The sequence below is a fragment of the Argopecten irradians genome, chromosome 7 (assembly GCF_041381155.1).
Source record: "Argopecten irradians isolate NY chromosome 7, Ai_NY, whole genome shotgun sequence".
NCBI lineage: Eukaryota > Metazoa > Mollusca > Bivalvia > Pectinida > Pectinidae > Argopecten > Argopecten irradians.
In genome coordinates this window covers 29,262,631-29,278,962 of record NC_091140.1, presented here as the reverse complement: position 1 = coordinate 29,278,962, position 16,332 = coordinate 29,262,631, and the positions used below count along the sequence as shown (strand labels likewise).

Here is a 16,332-nt window from a genome sequence, read left to right as displayed (position 1 = left end):
ACTGTTGATCATAAAATAAATTCTATACCTTTAGCAGCAGAGTCTGGATCCCTGGAAAGTTTGTCCATTTGATTTGTTGTTGGATTTTTTCCAAACGTTCTCTACACTCTGGTCTCTCCGGTTGTATGTTTGTCAATATCTGTAAATTTTCAGAAATGAACAAATTCAGGTTGTATTCACTAGTTACACAAAAAAAAATCATAGTTAATCTAACAGAGTGCAAGTCAAGAGTTTGAATCCAGTCGCTATACATACCTTACATAATAATCTAACGGAGAGTGAGAACTCATACTCAAAGTCACTCTCAAGGAGCGACACAGCTATCCAGAACATCTGAGCCATTATGGTCAATTTGTCTTCGGTTCCGTTCTGGTCGAGATTCTTAAGAGAGTGCGCACTCCTTGATCGGGGCATGTTGGCTCGTATGCGGCTTTCTACTTCCGTACCACTACGAATCCGCAGATCTACTAAGAATGAAAAAGAAATGTTTATAGTAAAACATAGCAGTAGTGATTATTCTGATATCTTAGTCATGCATAATCCTTTTGATTACTAAAGTTATGTTCAACCTCTTCTTTATCATCAATTATCTCATAATAGATAATATAACAATGAATAATATATAGTTCATTCAAAAATGTTTTTTTCAAATTCATTATACATTTAAAGTTGATGTCATTGATGTTTGATTTTAATTTTTGTTTTTTAAGTATCATAAAATTAAGCTCATTTACATAATACTTAGGTCAAGGGGTGGTGGTCTATGAACTTGTTGACAGTTCTAATATTTTTGAAATTGTAATTATTTAGGGAGAGACATATGAATTTTGTACTTACGGGGAGCAGTGCGATGAGATGGGCCCTGTGAATAACTTGTACTACGTGCATGATGTGGTGATGATTGTCGCGGAGCCATCAATGCACAACTCTTTCTTCCTTCAGAACCACCTTCTTTGGCCAGGTTCGGGGTGGAAATGAATAACTCCCTCATGAAGTCCATAGGTCTAAACTCAAGGTCAAGGTTATCGACAGCAGCCTCTAGGGTCAGGATGATTTCAGTCACATAGCCCTGTATAAAAACATGGTCAGAAAGGTGTTAGTCTTCATAATATGTTCTTATCATGGGATGAAACAAGTAACAGTACACCAGTTACTGTAATTCCAAAGAATTTTTATCATTCCAATTAAAGGAGTTTCATAGTTTTATTTATACAAACTATTTATGTAAGATTCTTTGTCTAGAATATTTCGGAGAAATTCCTTTTCACAAACCAATTTGGCCAATTAACACCCCAAAGGCCTACATCGAACAAACATTTTCAGGTTCAGTCTAATCTGGCAAAGAAATTTGTCCAAATACATTTAATAAGTTAGTAATTACCGTAAAACCGGCCTTAGTGAACACCTTTGTATAAAGACTACCTGCTTAATAAAACCACTTTTCTATGGTCCCGATGATTAATTTCAAAGACCACTCGGCTATATATACTTATTTTCAAATTTTCATCTGTGCTATGGTGGTCTTTATTGACAGGTTTGATAGTTCATTTGTTTGCATTTATTAGGCAATGTATAATTATAAGTTCTATGTGTATAGTTTGTGCTATTGAAATCCACATTATTATTACTATGTTTAAATATCAGACAGACCTGCATGTCCTCTCCTTGTTCTGCCACAGTCTCCACCAAACGCGACAATATATCTGACAACATTTGAGTCGACGGCCGGATATGTAGCGCTCGCAAAACCTGAAATAAAAATACAAATTCTGAGTGTTAAAAATATAACCCCATCAATTAAATTATTATTTTAAAAGGAAACTTCAACACCGAATCCGACAATTAATTGATCCATCAATGTACGGTAAAACATGTATAAATAGTTATTCAATAAAACCATTTTTTTGGGTCCTTAATGACCCATTTCAACCCAAATTGCCCTAAATGTATACATAACATTTGACTTTAAAGATAATTTTTGTCTTTTGGGTGGTATTTAAGGACATGTTTTGATTGTAACAATATTTGATATACCTGGAATGAGCGGCCAGCATAGTGGCGAGAGGAACATGACAAGGCCAACTGAAGAGCCACTTGGGACCATCTCTGTTCTACCAGTGCCAGAGGTTGCATCTCCTTAAAACACTTCACAACACACTTCAGGAAATATTCGAGACGCACGGCACTCTGGGTGTTCAGTGTCCGTGGTGTAATATCTTCACAGCTCCAAAGTGGGCGCCCTCGTCTATGAACAAAGAAATAACATTAACTGATTTCTCAAAAAAGTTTCCACTGTGTTCAATTACTGTATTTCTTGCATTTATTATTCTCCTTGCATCCAGTTTACTGGGTGCTCCTCGTCTTTTGCTTATCAAGACTTCATTTTTAAAAAAAAAATTTTTTTAATGTCTTCAGTGAAAAAAGCAGAAATCTATTATTTATCAATATGTTGGACGACTCACTTTGTGTCATATATCTTTATACTAAGTTGACTTATATCCTTTTCACTTGAATAGAAATATGCAAAACAAAATTCTGTGTAGCAGAAAAGGAAAAAGAGTAATTCCTAACGAGGCCTTACTTAGCGTCCATGAAATCCAAAATAGCCTTGACCACCTCCTCGACAGTGCCGAGTGAGTCTGGGTCCGCAGGCTGTTCTATAGGTACATCAGGTGTCATCACTGCTTGACCACTGTCCAGGCTGAATGTTGACCGGCCTACTGACTCGTTCTCTTGACCATCTACAAAACAACAAGTTAAAACCAGTTCAGCTGAAAATATCTCATGGGCAGGTCTGAATGTTTTACAGTAATGTGGTGATTACAGGCATTTCTATTTGTAGGCAGTACCTACCTAAGGTATTGGGCATGTCTTTGTCGTCAGCAGCGATGAGGCGGAGAGTATCAGTGATATTACTGCGATACTCGAGCAGTACCCTAGCCACCACTTCGTGTTCCTGGGCAGCAGCCAGTAACATCAAGTTCTCAAGCAGCTTCTTACAGTGTTCATATACCATCCCTCGCATGTGGTCCAGACCTGGGATCAAAATATTTTATATTTATTACATATTTTCTTTATATATATAATGTACTTTCAATGAAAGACATTCTCAACGGTATAGCTGATTATTCTTTGGCTCAAAATTTTAACTGAAAACGAGAAAATTCACTTTTAACGGTTTAAATTTTCACGATATGCCTTTCAAGGTTTATATAAATTTCAGCCATTTTCCAATACTTTGTGGATGAATTTTTTGCGATCATAGCAATGTTCCAAGAAATTGCGAAAATATCATCGCTACAAAAAATAACAAGAAATACTTACCTAAGAAGATAACATGCAGCATGAGGGGGAGGTGAGCTGACCAGTCTATTTCTAAGCCGTCCAGTACAAGGTCGGACAGGAACATAACAGCAATATTGCTCCTGTAGGTAAAGATATATATGTATTAAAACCCCTATAACTCGAACAGCAGGGGACCAGATCAATAATTCGAGGAATACAGGGTATTCGACTCATCCGAGGTTGGTCATAATCGACCGTTGACAGTCAAAATGTCCGGTCTCCCTGACAAATAATACATTTTAATTACCGTAATTTCAGCATTTTGATTTTTTTTATGAAAGTGTTTTTTGATAGCAGTATCAAGTTGAAAAAAATAAGTATTACACAAAATGAGGGTTTGAAAATACTGACGACAAAGTAAATCAAATGTAAACGATCGTCAAACGTGGTACAAAATACATGTACCATATTGGCTAAAACAGACAATGCGTACAATTTCGATGATTTAATTAACAAAAACTATTTAACACATTTACAAAATAAATACACACTATAAAGTTATAAACCAGCATAGTTACGAACAAACATTGGTACCTATGTCTATCTTGTAAAAGCGTTAGGTTACATGTGTTCACGAGGAAAGTTACGAAAATACAATATGCGGGAAAAGATATGGAACGCACTGATAAAAACGAACACGGGTCAATGTGATTTGTACTTATCAAATTTTGGTATCGCTTATATCTTTTGGAGAAAAAAAAACCACAGAAATTAAAAAAAAAACAAGAGGCCCATGGGCCTTAACGGTCACCTGAGTTAGAATATATAATAAAACAAATAATAAAACAAATGAAAGACATAAAAACACTATATGCTCTATTGCTGGGCCTTGAAGTTGGTCAGTGATTTATAAATTTGACCTTTTTAGACTATGAAGAGTATTTGCTTCCATCAAACCTGTGAACTTAGAGAGAGGTATTTTTTGAAATTTTAATCAATTTGACCCTATTTGGTCCTGCCCCTCTGGTCCCCCAGGGGGTCATCGAGGACGGATATGGATGTTAAAATGCTATATCTTAGGCTAATAATTCTAATCAAGTTTGACTAATTTCCTACGAAAATTGGGCAAATAATGTTCACAAATATGTTTTTCCTATATAAACTAAAGCAAACTTGACCCCTCCCCAGGGGGTAACGTAAGACCCCAAGGTCATATAATTCACAGTTTTTATAAAACACCTGAAGACCTTTCCATCTATAATTATTTGATTCTACTATATCCAGAATTTTAGAAGATTTTTGAAGTTTTAGCCTATTTGACCCTTTTTTAGCCCCCCCCTCTACCCCCAGGGGGTCGGCCAGGACCAATGTGGATATGATATTAAAATGCTATCTCAGGCTAATAATTCTAACCAAGTTTGACTCATTTCCTATGAAAATTCAGCAAAAAATGCTCATTTAATGTGTTTTTCCTATATAAACTACAGTAAACTTGACCCCCTCCCCAAGGGGAAACAGGAGATCCCAGGGTCATATAATTTACAATTTTTATAAACAAACTTTAAGACCTTTTTATCTATAAAGTGTATTTGATTATACCATTTCCAGAATTTTAAAAGAATATTTTTGAAGTTTTAGCCTATTTGGCCCTTTTTTGGCCCCGCCCCTCTGCCCCCAGGGGGTCGGCCTGGACCAATATGGATATGATATTAAAATGCTATCTCAGGCTAATAATTCTAACCAAGTTTGACTCGTTTCAAATGAAAATTGAGCAAAAAATGCTCATAAATGTGTTTTCCCTATATAAAGTATAGTAAACTTGACCCCCTCCCCAGGGGGAAATGTGAAACCTCAGGGTCATATAATTCACAATTTTTGTAAAGGACCTTAAGACCTTTCTATTTATGAAAAGTATTTGTTTCTACCATTTCCAGAATTTCAGAAGAAGATTTTTGAAGTTTTAGCCTATTTGACCCTTTTTTAGCCCCGCCCCTCTGCCCCCAGGGGGTCGGCCAGAACCAATGTGGATATGATATTAAAATGCTATCTCAGGCTAATAATTTTAACCAAGTTTGACTCGTTTCCAATGAAAATTGAGCAAAAAATGCTCATAAATGTGTTTTCCCTATATAAACTATAGTAAACTTGACCCCCTCCCCAGGGGGAAACGTGAGACCCCAGGGTCATATAATTCACAATTTTTGTAAAGGACCTTAAGACCTTTCTATTTATGAAAAGTATTTGATTCTACCATTTCCAGAATTTCAGAAGAAGATTTTTGAAGTTTTAGCCTATTTGACCCCTTTTGACCCCGCCCTTAAGGCCCCTGGGGGTCAGTCATAGAAAATTTGTTAATAGGATTAAATGGCCATGTCATACTGATAATTCTGACAACATTTGACTCATTTCCTATTACAAATGACCAAATAATGCGCAGAAAAGTGTTTTCTCAATATAAAGTATAGTAAACTTAACCCCCTCCCCAGGGGGAAACTAGAGACCCCAGGGTCATATAATTCACAATTTTTGTAAAGGACCTTAAGACCTTTCTATCTATGAAGAGTATTTGATTCTACCACATCTGTGAGTAGAGAAGAAGATTTTTGAAATTTTACTCAATTTTACCCCTTTTGGCCCCTCCCACAGCCCCCTGGGGGGTGGGGACCATATAATTCACAATTTTGATTGGCCTTATGCCTTAGAAGGTTTGTGCAAAATTTCATTGAAATTGCTTCAGCAGTTTTGGAGAAGAAGTCGAAAATGTAAATTGTTTACGGACATACGACGCACGACGGACGACGCACGACGGACGACGCACGACGACGGACAAAAGGCGATTAGAATAGGTCACTTGAGACTTCGTCTCAGGTGACCTAAAAATATTTAACTTATACAGGAAGTTGGACGTCAGCGATTTCTTCCGACTCTTTTGTCATTTCACAATGCGTACTTTCTATTAACACAAATCAACATCTTCCATATTTTCGTATTTAAGCGAAGATTATTATGAGAGAGAGATCGATTATTTAATGCCTTTTCTGAAATTTTCAAATAAAATTTGCATCAAACAACGACTGGCGATCGTGAAGGTAGGTAATACTGACAGCGTTAATCCCTTAATTAGCGAAAGGCTTGATACGACACCTGTATAAACACAGGTCGTGAGCTATTATCCGGGACAGTCGGTGCAGTCAGGTGTGACACAGGTAAACAATTATCAAGGGCCGAACACCTGTTCGACGAATGCATGGTTACATACTATGTATTTGCTCTAACGGGGATATATTTCTGTTCGAGGAATAAGGGGTATTCGACGAATAGCTGTTCGAGCTATCCGGGGTTTTGTTACATAGATTATATAGGGACACGGTCGGGACCGTACGACCAGTTCGAAGAATAGGGGGTATTCGAGGAATCCGGGTTCGAGTTAGAGGGGTTTTACTGTATGTATTATATAGATTCATTTAATGAAACAACATTTAGAATGTAACAAATATAGGTTATAGATTTTCAAAAAAATTATATTGATTTTAATTCTTATTCCATATTATTTTGCATATTACAGTTATCTGTTCGTGTGGGTAGGTATTTATTGTGACATCATATGTTTGCGAGCTTAACATTATATTTTTCAAAGAAAATGATGTGAGTTTCGATAACAAAACAATTACGTCACAATGGTTACCGGTCCACAAGGGAAGTAACTCAGTAAAGTGCAAAGACTCAATATCATGCAATCAGTGGTTAGGATGCTTTATCAACGAACCTGTGGAAGCCTGCAGTGGGATGTAAGTTTTCTGGCAGATATTCAGTGAGAGGGGCGAAGTATCCACCGTAGGCTGGCATTGGTAGTGGATAGGGCATTGGAGATTCACTTCTTCTCTGTTCTCTTCCTGTAGGCATGTGTAGATCCTCATCTGTAAGATTAAATAATTACAAAGTACTGTAAAACAACTTTCGTGTTGGATTTTTGCAATCCAAATGAATTTTCAAAAGTTTATTTCTGCCTATTAATATCTTCATCATTCATACTTACTGAAAGAATTTTCAAGTCATTTTTTAAGTTCCGCCAAAGTTAATCTTCGCTAACTTGTTTTAAAATGGAAATCACGAAATTAAGAAGCCGTAATAAAAGTTGATTTACAGTATATAACTAGGTATCTAGTGTATTAATCTAAGTTATGATTTGTTTATTTGTTCAACATTGTAATTTACATATTAAAACATTTAATAATATTTAGACCTACATACCCATGATAAACTGATCCGGGTTAGATGAAGCACTAGATGAACTTCTCAGGGAGGTTGTGGACTCTGTACGAGGGGTGCTGGCAACATACACACACCATTCAGTTTTTATTGAAACAATCATAAAACTTTCCCAAAACATTTCTACAGCGCAACAAACTTTTCTACAGCACAGGCATTGATATATCAAGTTGAAATATTATTATCTATCATATTAATTTTTTTTTCAATCTACAATTAAGATAAATCCTATCAACAGTAAGATATAAACTAAAACTGTGAGTCAATGTAAGTTATATTATTTAAGGCATTATAATACATTATTATGTGAATATTGCCCTGGTGTTACCATGGCAACCAAAATTTTGAAAAACTAAAATCTGCATGCGCATCTACACATTACAGCCAAGTTTCATAAAAACTGATCCATCATTTTTTGAGGAGTTGTTCGGACAAAAATTTGAAATTTGTATCTAGTTTACTAGCTACCATGGTACAACTACCGGTAATTAAATTGCAAAAACGAAATTTCATTTGGAATGTCATCACATGGTATGTTTTGTGAATACCTTTCACTAGGAAGGTCATCGTTAGCACTGTGACGTTTGGTGTGTAGAGTGCCCTTCTCCAGGGGATGATCAGTAAACTGTGTTGCCACCTTTTCATCATCGGTAGTGTTGATGTGAAGTAGACTCTTCTTGATTTGAGACAGACGGAAGAATGGCGGCGTCTGTGTACGTTCTATACTCATGTTCAATGTTTCCACTGTCTGCAGTTCATTCATCAGTTCATCTACTAGACGTTCTGGTTTGGCACGCCCTAGGTAACTCACCACTCTCTTAGCCTGGTGGTGATGAAAAAATTTCCCAATATTATAAACATTTTAATACCCGGATGATTTTATATAATTATTTCACAAATTAGTTCGAATGTTTGAATGATTTTCTCTGAAAATTACGTTTTGTTACATTTTGTTGGACATTTCTTTTTGAAGTGAAATAATAATCTTTCCAAAATATGGATACAGTGCATGTAAACGTCTTTTTTCCATTTTTTTTCTTTACGCATTTCGTTGCCAAACTGAATTTTGTTGGCCATCTACTTAAAAATACTAGAAACAGCAAAAAAGCAAAACAATCTACTTAAAGATGCTCCACCGCCGACAGAGCATAAATGATATTCATCATTTGAACAATAATTGGTGTTAAATCGTGTATATATATGCCTAATTAACACAACAAGATAACATGAAATAATTTGTTTTGCCTTTGGTGCATGCGTAATCATTACTTCATTCTATATAAGATATAGTGCCACGGAATTTTTTCGGGATGCAATTAATTATTTTTCATATTTTTAACTTATAGTAAAATTAGAAGCTCAAACTTTTCAATGGTAGTAATGGTGTAAAGTAAGTAACTTTTTTAACTGAAGAAAAATACAAAATTGTCTGCTCCTGTTTTTGATAGTTTAAAAATAACATTTGTCAGCGGTGGAGCATCTTTAAAATTATTAGACATATATATTAAATATATAATATCCCTTGTTATGTGATTTTAATGTCTATCCTAATAGAACTCACATATTGCAGTAGTTCCGAGGCAGCCATGTTGGTAATAATGACAAGGTAATGTATGACTACTTTGAGATTGTTTGGCCAGCAGATGACCAGAGATGACCAAAGATCTTCAACTTCTCTTGGATGGTCATCTCCAAACTGAAACAATTATAATAGAGATTTGTAGAATAGTTAAGTAAATGTATAATACTTCAATAATATGGTTTCTTAAGGTACCTTATTTCTAGACATTCAAGTTTTTCACTTTTTCATATATCAAGTTATAGCAATGTATATTCTTTGTTGATTGAAAAGGGCAAAATAATATGTATTATATTGAATTCTGATCTTCAAGACTCCCAAGTCAACCATATAAAACACTGCCGAACACATTTTTCCTCAAGTTAGTAAAAACAAAATCTATAAACATAATAAATTTAAAGTAGATTTTTACTAAAAAGTCGTACCTTTACAGTGAGATGGAACAGATTATTAAGAACCATTTTTGTAGCCTCTGGAGATCCCCAACCCTCGCCCTTCAGAGGTGGCTTGAATGTATCTGTGTGTGTGTCATGGAGGCGTGTCAGAAAATTGTTTAAAGGTGATGACTGTGGTAGTGACGGATCCATTAGTTCCATGTTGTGTAACCATGGTAACAGATATTTCAGTAACATGAGACGAACAGCAGGCTTAGCAGTCTGGAATCGATGGGCTATTTCTGTAAGAAATTTAATGAAATGTATGTACATCTTTCTTATGTGTGTTTAGCAAATAATAACAATTGTGCTCGTCATAAAATATTTTCTTCGATGAGAAATGTGGAACTTTGAAATGTAGTTACTAAATATGTGCTTGATATCATTAGATTCAGTCCAAGTGAATTTACTGTATAGGAAACTTATATCTAATCATATGGCAAACAGAGACTTCTAAATTCTGAACTTTTGATATGCCAAACAGGCACTACATATGGAAATGAAGTACATGATCCATTCTACCAACAACAAATTACTCTATCCTAGGAAAAATGCATGTGAATTTCCGTTTTACAGCAAGTGCTAAGCAGAAACATAAAATGTAATCATAGAACATTATCATAAACCACTGACCTGAAAACATAGGCATGGTGAGGTCAGGCTGGACACGAGCTAGCTGCTCCGACAGATATAGCTGTGAGTGACAGTAGGAGACTGATATCAAAATGTCATTGAGTGGCAGGCTTTGCTGTCTCTGGTCGTCAGATGAGTCTGTGAATACAGGCGTCTCCTGGAAGAAGCGAGTATCCAGGAGATGAAGTAGATGAACAGCAGTCTCATGAGTCTGTGTACGAGGATTCCCCACATTTAGTACGGCCAGGTTCAGCATTGCCACGTGGTCGCATGGGTACTCCCTACAGCAAATTAATTACATGTAAACAATATTAAAACAGCTTGTAAATCATTCGTTTCATGCAGCAAAGCACAATCAAATGATATAGTTTCATCAGTGTTGCATGTTTACCTCCATCTCGTCTTCTTTTAGTATTTCAGATATACGGACATGATATTGACAGAAAAAACAACAATGATTTGAGGAATATTTTACCATGTTATTTTATTTTCAGCTGAATTCTAGAAATAAAAGCGACATTACAAACTGTGACATCATTTTTCCCCTTTTATGGGTTGACACAATCATTAAGTCAATGAAAATGCTTGTTACAAATAAAATTGAACATATCTACTTAAAACATGGTTGTGTTTCATCTTGTCTTAAGCCAAATTCAATGAGGAAATCAGCAAAAGAAATGTTTTTAACTAGGACCTTCACACTGACCTTGTTTGGAAGACAGCAGCAAGTGCGTTGAAGCAGCCATCAGTGACCTCGTTAGCACCAGTGTAACATCTATCAATGACCCAGTCCAGTAGCCCTTGAAAGTCCGGATTAAAGTCCAGCAGCAGCACAACCGTCTCCTTGGCAAGCTCATAGATCTGAAATGCATAGTCATCAACATCAAATTTACCTGGGTGGTTAGAAGCGTTTGTCAAAATAATAAGCTCATTGAAGTCTTACCAGATAAATACATTATCTGTAAGGACACATAACTGTTGGAAAATATTCTCTATAATAGTTTAGTCTACAAATTTACTAAAAATATTATCTAATTGGAGGCATACATCTGATATCATTTCTGCTCAGTTTTACATAAAATTCTGAATATCAAAACTAACTGAATGGCAATGGTCTTGTCCCTGGAAGAATGATATTTTATTACTGAAGACTCATCCTGCCCTAAATGCCAAGATTGAAAGCCCTAAAACCCTCATTAATCCAAGGATCACAGAATATGACAGGACATCTTTCATCAATATCTAAATTCTGATCAATCAGGCCCTAATTTCTCGAAAAATATTTGTTTCACATAAGTTACATAAGGAGAAAAACTTAAATTTTGACTTATTTCTTAATCTGGGCCTGAAATCTAGGTAATGCTTAAGAAAATTTCATACATTTTAGAATAAAACTATCAATTGAACTATAAATAATAACGTAATTTCTGTTTACAGTGAACTAGTAACCATAGCAAAAAAAAATGTTTGAAAAAATCTATAGTATGTAATTATCTCCTCATTGTACTTTATCTATTATTCCTATAAAATTTTAAAAAGGATATGTTGGAAATACACAGTCAGAGAAATTGTGTCTATGGACAGATGAAATGCTTGACACTGGATAACGTGATCCCAGTTTAACCCTCCCCTGCCCCATCCCTATCCTCACCCTTCCAACTTTATAGCAGGGTTGTAATAACTTTCTGTTACCAATGAAACCCTGCTATTTTAGTCTACAGCATTACCCATTAGAAAAATAATCAACATTAAAGTTAGGAATATACTTGAATTTCTTTGTGGAAGAATCATTCTATGAATCTTTATGGTTTTCAATGTACAAAACAGCATTGAGCAATGACAAAAAAATAGAAAATAATGTATGCAAAGTGCAAACTACATGTGGAACTGGTCATGCAAAGAAATAACTAGCAGTATAAAATCTGGATATTGATAACAATAATCTATAACACAAAAACAATCAGTGATACACAAACTTCAGATACCATAACAAGAGACCTATCAGAGGCAGGCCTGTATATGGCTTACCAGTATCTTGAAATTTCAGTGAAAATGACCAAACAATATCCCTCATTGGGATATGATACAGACAGTGCCATGCAATGCAGTCATTGAAATCCATTCAGAACCAACGATCACAAGATGATTCGGAAAAATATGATGTACAAAATTAAATCAATGGTAACACCAGAGACAGGTTTGGTGCAATGCCTACAAGTATCACCACAACAATATATCATTTAATATAGAGGGAGATCAACATTGGCTTCATCCATCTCCATCAGGATCCTGAGTACTCCATATGAGTGCCCCATATGTTGTAAATTCCACACAGTTGAAGTCAAACTGAAGATGTTTCTTGATTAATATGACCAAATGTCTCCAAGCTCTGCCCTGTGGCTTTGGTAAAAAGAGTTGAGAGTGCACGTAGGAGAGTGGGTGTTTTGTAGTGGGAGGAGGTGGTGGCAGAGTAGAGCTCAATATTTTCAATATTGGTATGAAACTCTAGATCTCCTTCAAGTGAAATTATTTATTTTAACACAGTATAATTTTCACTTTTTGATACAAGTATGAACATCATTAGATGATAGCTAGACCTGTTTGTAAAACATAGAATCCCATCACATCAAAATAAGCTGATTTCTGACAAATTAAGCAGAATAGAGATTATTGAGACCATTCCTTCTGAGGATGGATGTAAGACATAGTGGTAAAGCATTTAGCATAAGCCATGGTCATAGGCAAAGTAACACTCATACAAGGAAGACAGATTCTGTGGATACCACCATAGATAAGACCAGATAATACATAATCACACACCTCTCCTATATGGAAAAGATAAACCTCTGGTAACAATGTCGGAAATCAAGCTGTGTCAGAATAGAGATGTCCTTAAGTTAATAGCCAGCAACATTTGACAATAGTCATTTGATGATATGTAAACTGACCACTGATTCAACAGTTTAATATCTGAATCATTGAACCTTTCATTCCTATTATTAATCATACATGTAAAGCTTCACTGATGTTTCAAGTAGCCTAGACATTGCCATATTGTGACCATGTATTAGCCAATGAGAATAATGGAAAATCACAACATATCTAATATTCATGAATATATATAGGTAGAAGTAATTAGCACACACAAATGAAACATAATATTGGTTGCCACATCAATCACACAGAAGCTATTATAACAATTACGTAATAGCAGATTATTATAAATCCGGAAAACTGTAAGTGGTCTCGGAACTAAATGACCTACTACAATGTGTAAAGATTTACGATACTTACAAAAACAGGACTCAAACAGAATATTTTGCATGTTTCTTGAACAGTTAACAAGCATATGAAATAGAACTAACTGCTTACCCTCATAAATTGTTGATGATACATATACATACAAAAACAAGAGGCCCAAGGGCCTTAACGGTCATCTGATTACCTTGGCAATAATCATATAGGAAATTAATTAGATATCGTTTAATGGTAGCCATCTTCGATTTGGGATCAACCAGAGAAGTAACAACACTTTGTCAGGACCATGTCAGGAACATTTCATGCAAGTTTCAGCCAAATCGCACCAGCAGATCTTGAGAAGAAGTTCAAAATGTGTTTTCAAGATGGCGGCTGTGGTGGCCATCTTGGATTTTAGATAAACCCGCAAAATAACAACACTTTGTCAGGACCATGTCAGGATCATTTCATGCAAGTTTTAACCAAATCGCACCGGTAGAACTTGAGAAGAAGTTCAAAATGTGTTTTCAAGATGGCAGCTGTGGTGGCCATCTTGGATTTCGGATCGACCCGAAAAATAAGAACACTTTGTCGGGACCATGTCAGGATCATTTCATGCAAGTTTCAGCCAAATCGCACCGGTAGAACTTGAGAAGAAGTTCAAAATGTATTTTCAAGATGGCGGCTGTGGTGGCCATCTTGGATTTCGGATCAACCTGAAAAATAAGAACACTTTGTCGGGACCATCTCAGGATCATTTCATGCAAGTTTCAGCCAAAGCACACTGGTAGAACTTGAGAAGAAGTTCAAAATGTATTTTCAAGATGGCGGCTATGGCGGCCATCTTGGATTTCGGATCAACCCGAAAAATAAGACCACTTTGTTGGGACCATGTCAGGATCATTTCATGCAAGTTTCAGCCAAATCGCACCGGTAGAACTTGAGAAGAAGTTCAAAATGTGTTTTCAAGATGGCGGCTGTGGCGGCCATCTTGGATTTCGGATCGACCTGAAAAATAAGAACACTTTGTCGGGACCATCTCAGGATCATTTCAGGTAAGTTTCAGCTCAATCCCACCGGTCAAACTTGAGAAGAAGATTGAAATGTGAAAAGTTTACGGACGGCGCACGGCGCACGGTGGACGCGCACGACGACGGACGAAGCATGATGGCTATAGGTCATCCTGACCCTTCGGGTCAGATGACCTAAAAATAGGTCTAACAGAAAGAAAATAATTCTACATGCGAAAAAAAAAGCTGTTGTTGAAAAGTAAATAAAGTATAGTGACTATTGGCATTGTGACAAAAATAATTAATATACAAATCGTAGACCTATATTGGTATATGATAATCACCCAGTGAGCAGTTGATTTTACATTCACAAAGTCACAGTGCAAATACAGAAGACAAAACATGTCCTACAGCACAATGGTTTACTGTATGAAAAGGATAGGAACAACAAAATCATAGCACAAACTAAAGGAAAAATCTCGGGAAACTCAGATATAAAAAATCTCAGAGTTTTTAAATGAGAAGTGACACAGCTCTTTCGATGAAGAAAATGATGATGAATTTAATGCAATGAGAAAATCAACTGAATAGGCAGGCGAAAGGTCAATGAGAGAAATGAACAAATTAAAACAATGCCATGCAGGACTAACTCACCTGTTCCTTTATCTGTTGCCATGGCGACAAAGATACAGATTCATGTATTAGGTAAAGAGTCAACATCTCAGTTAATCCAGTAACCTTATAGAAAAATCTATTTTAATTAACCTACTGCAAGAATATATGGTGATGGCTATATAAAGACTAAATAAGTATTTTTTTTTGTTTTTTTGTTTTTTTTGGGGGTTTTGTTTTTTTGAGAGAGAGAGATGAAAGAAGGTTTAATTCAGGGAAGTGGCTGCATTATATAAGAAAGAACATAGAGTCAGACCATTTAATATGAAAAGCATCAATCATAATTATCATTCAAATTTGTGTATGACAAAGTCGTCCTCACATAATGGTCAAAGCAAATTTTTGTACATGTAATAATTCAAATGAAAGAGACCAAATGGGCCCGTAGGTTTATCTGTGTATCAAATCTTACCCTGTCGTTATGGGAACTGAGCAGCATGTCCAGCCATTGGTATATATATCCGTCATCATTCAGACCACTGGGGTCAAACACCGGCCCACAACACAGTACGGCCGACATGGCTCTCACCGCGGACAGTTCCAGCTCGGTACAACTCTCGTCCTTGTTAAACCTGCACATGAAATTACAAATTTAAAAAAAGATTAAACCTGAAATTTATAACATTCTTTCTATACACATTGAAACATGCTTTAGCAATCACCTTTGTATAAAGACAACCTGCTTATTAAGACCACTTTCTTAGGGTACAAAAGGTCATTTATAACACACTTTGACTTGTGTACAAAGACCACATGGCTAAAGGGACCACTTTTCCATGGTCCCTTGGGTGGTCTTTATAGACAGGTTTGACTGTAGATTACAGCTGTATAGAAAAGTATAGCTTAAAACATAGATTAAAGTTGTATGTAAACTAATATTATTTTCATACTAGTAAACATAGGAGATAAACTTTCACATTAAGTTAAACTAAAATCCAAATTAAACCTGTTCACTTGATCACATTAGTTTAGAGAACACTTGCAAAATAACTCCATATATCTTTATGTATCAATTATCTAAGTGGATGCTATACAAGTGAGCTAATGATTAAAACTTGTATCTCTAGTTTCACTGTCAGAGTAAATGAAGTGTACCTCCTATCTAATGTATCTCCAATGGTGTGACTAAACTTGCCGCTCCAGCTTGCAAACAGGTGGAACAAGCTGTACCTCAGGTCTCGAGTCAGCAGGCTTCTCTTGAACTCCGCTGGGG

At 35.9% G+C, this 16,332-nt stretch overlaps 1 protein-coding gene across 1 annotated transcript in view; it reads right to left on the bottom strand.

The window, feature by feature from the left end:
* LOC138328074 (protein furry-like) overlaps nucleotides 1–16,332 on the bottom strand; it is a 64,078-nt gene that overhangs the window by 29,511 nt on the left and 18,235 nt on the right. The window contains 17 exon segments of the mRNA XM_069274683.1: nucleotides 29–139; nucleotides 256–467; nucleotides 838–1,069; nucleotides 1,651–1,749; nucleotides 2,035–2,245; nucleotides 2,582–2,741; nucleotides 2,854–3,036; nucleotides 3,325–3,425; nucleotides 7,052–7,202; nucleotides 7,537–7,613; nucleotides 8,103–8,377; nucleotides 9,116–9,250; nucleotides 9,559–9,809; nucleotides 10,201–10,481; nucleotides 10,907–11,061; nucleotides 15,532–15,691; nucleotides 16,215–16,326. Of these exon segments, the coding sequence (XP_069130784.1) occupies nucleotides 29–139; nucleotides 256–467; nucleotides 838–1,069; nucleotides 1,651–1,749; nucleotides 2,035–2,245; nucleotides 2,582–2,741; nucleotides 2,854–3,036; nucleotides 3,325–3,425; nucleotides 7,052–7,202; nucleotides 7,537–7,613; nucleotides 8,103–8,377; nucleotides 9,116–9,250; nucleotides 9,559–9,809; nucleotides 10,201–10,481; nucleotides 10,907–11,061; nucleotides 15,532–15,691; nucleotides 16,215–16,326 (2,906 nt within the window).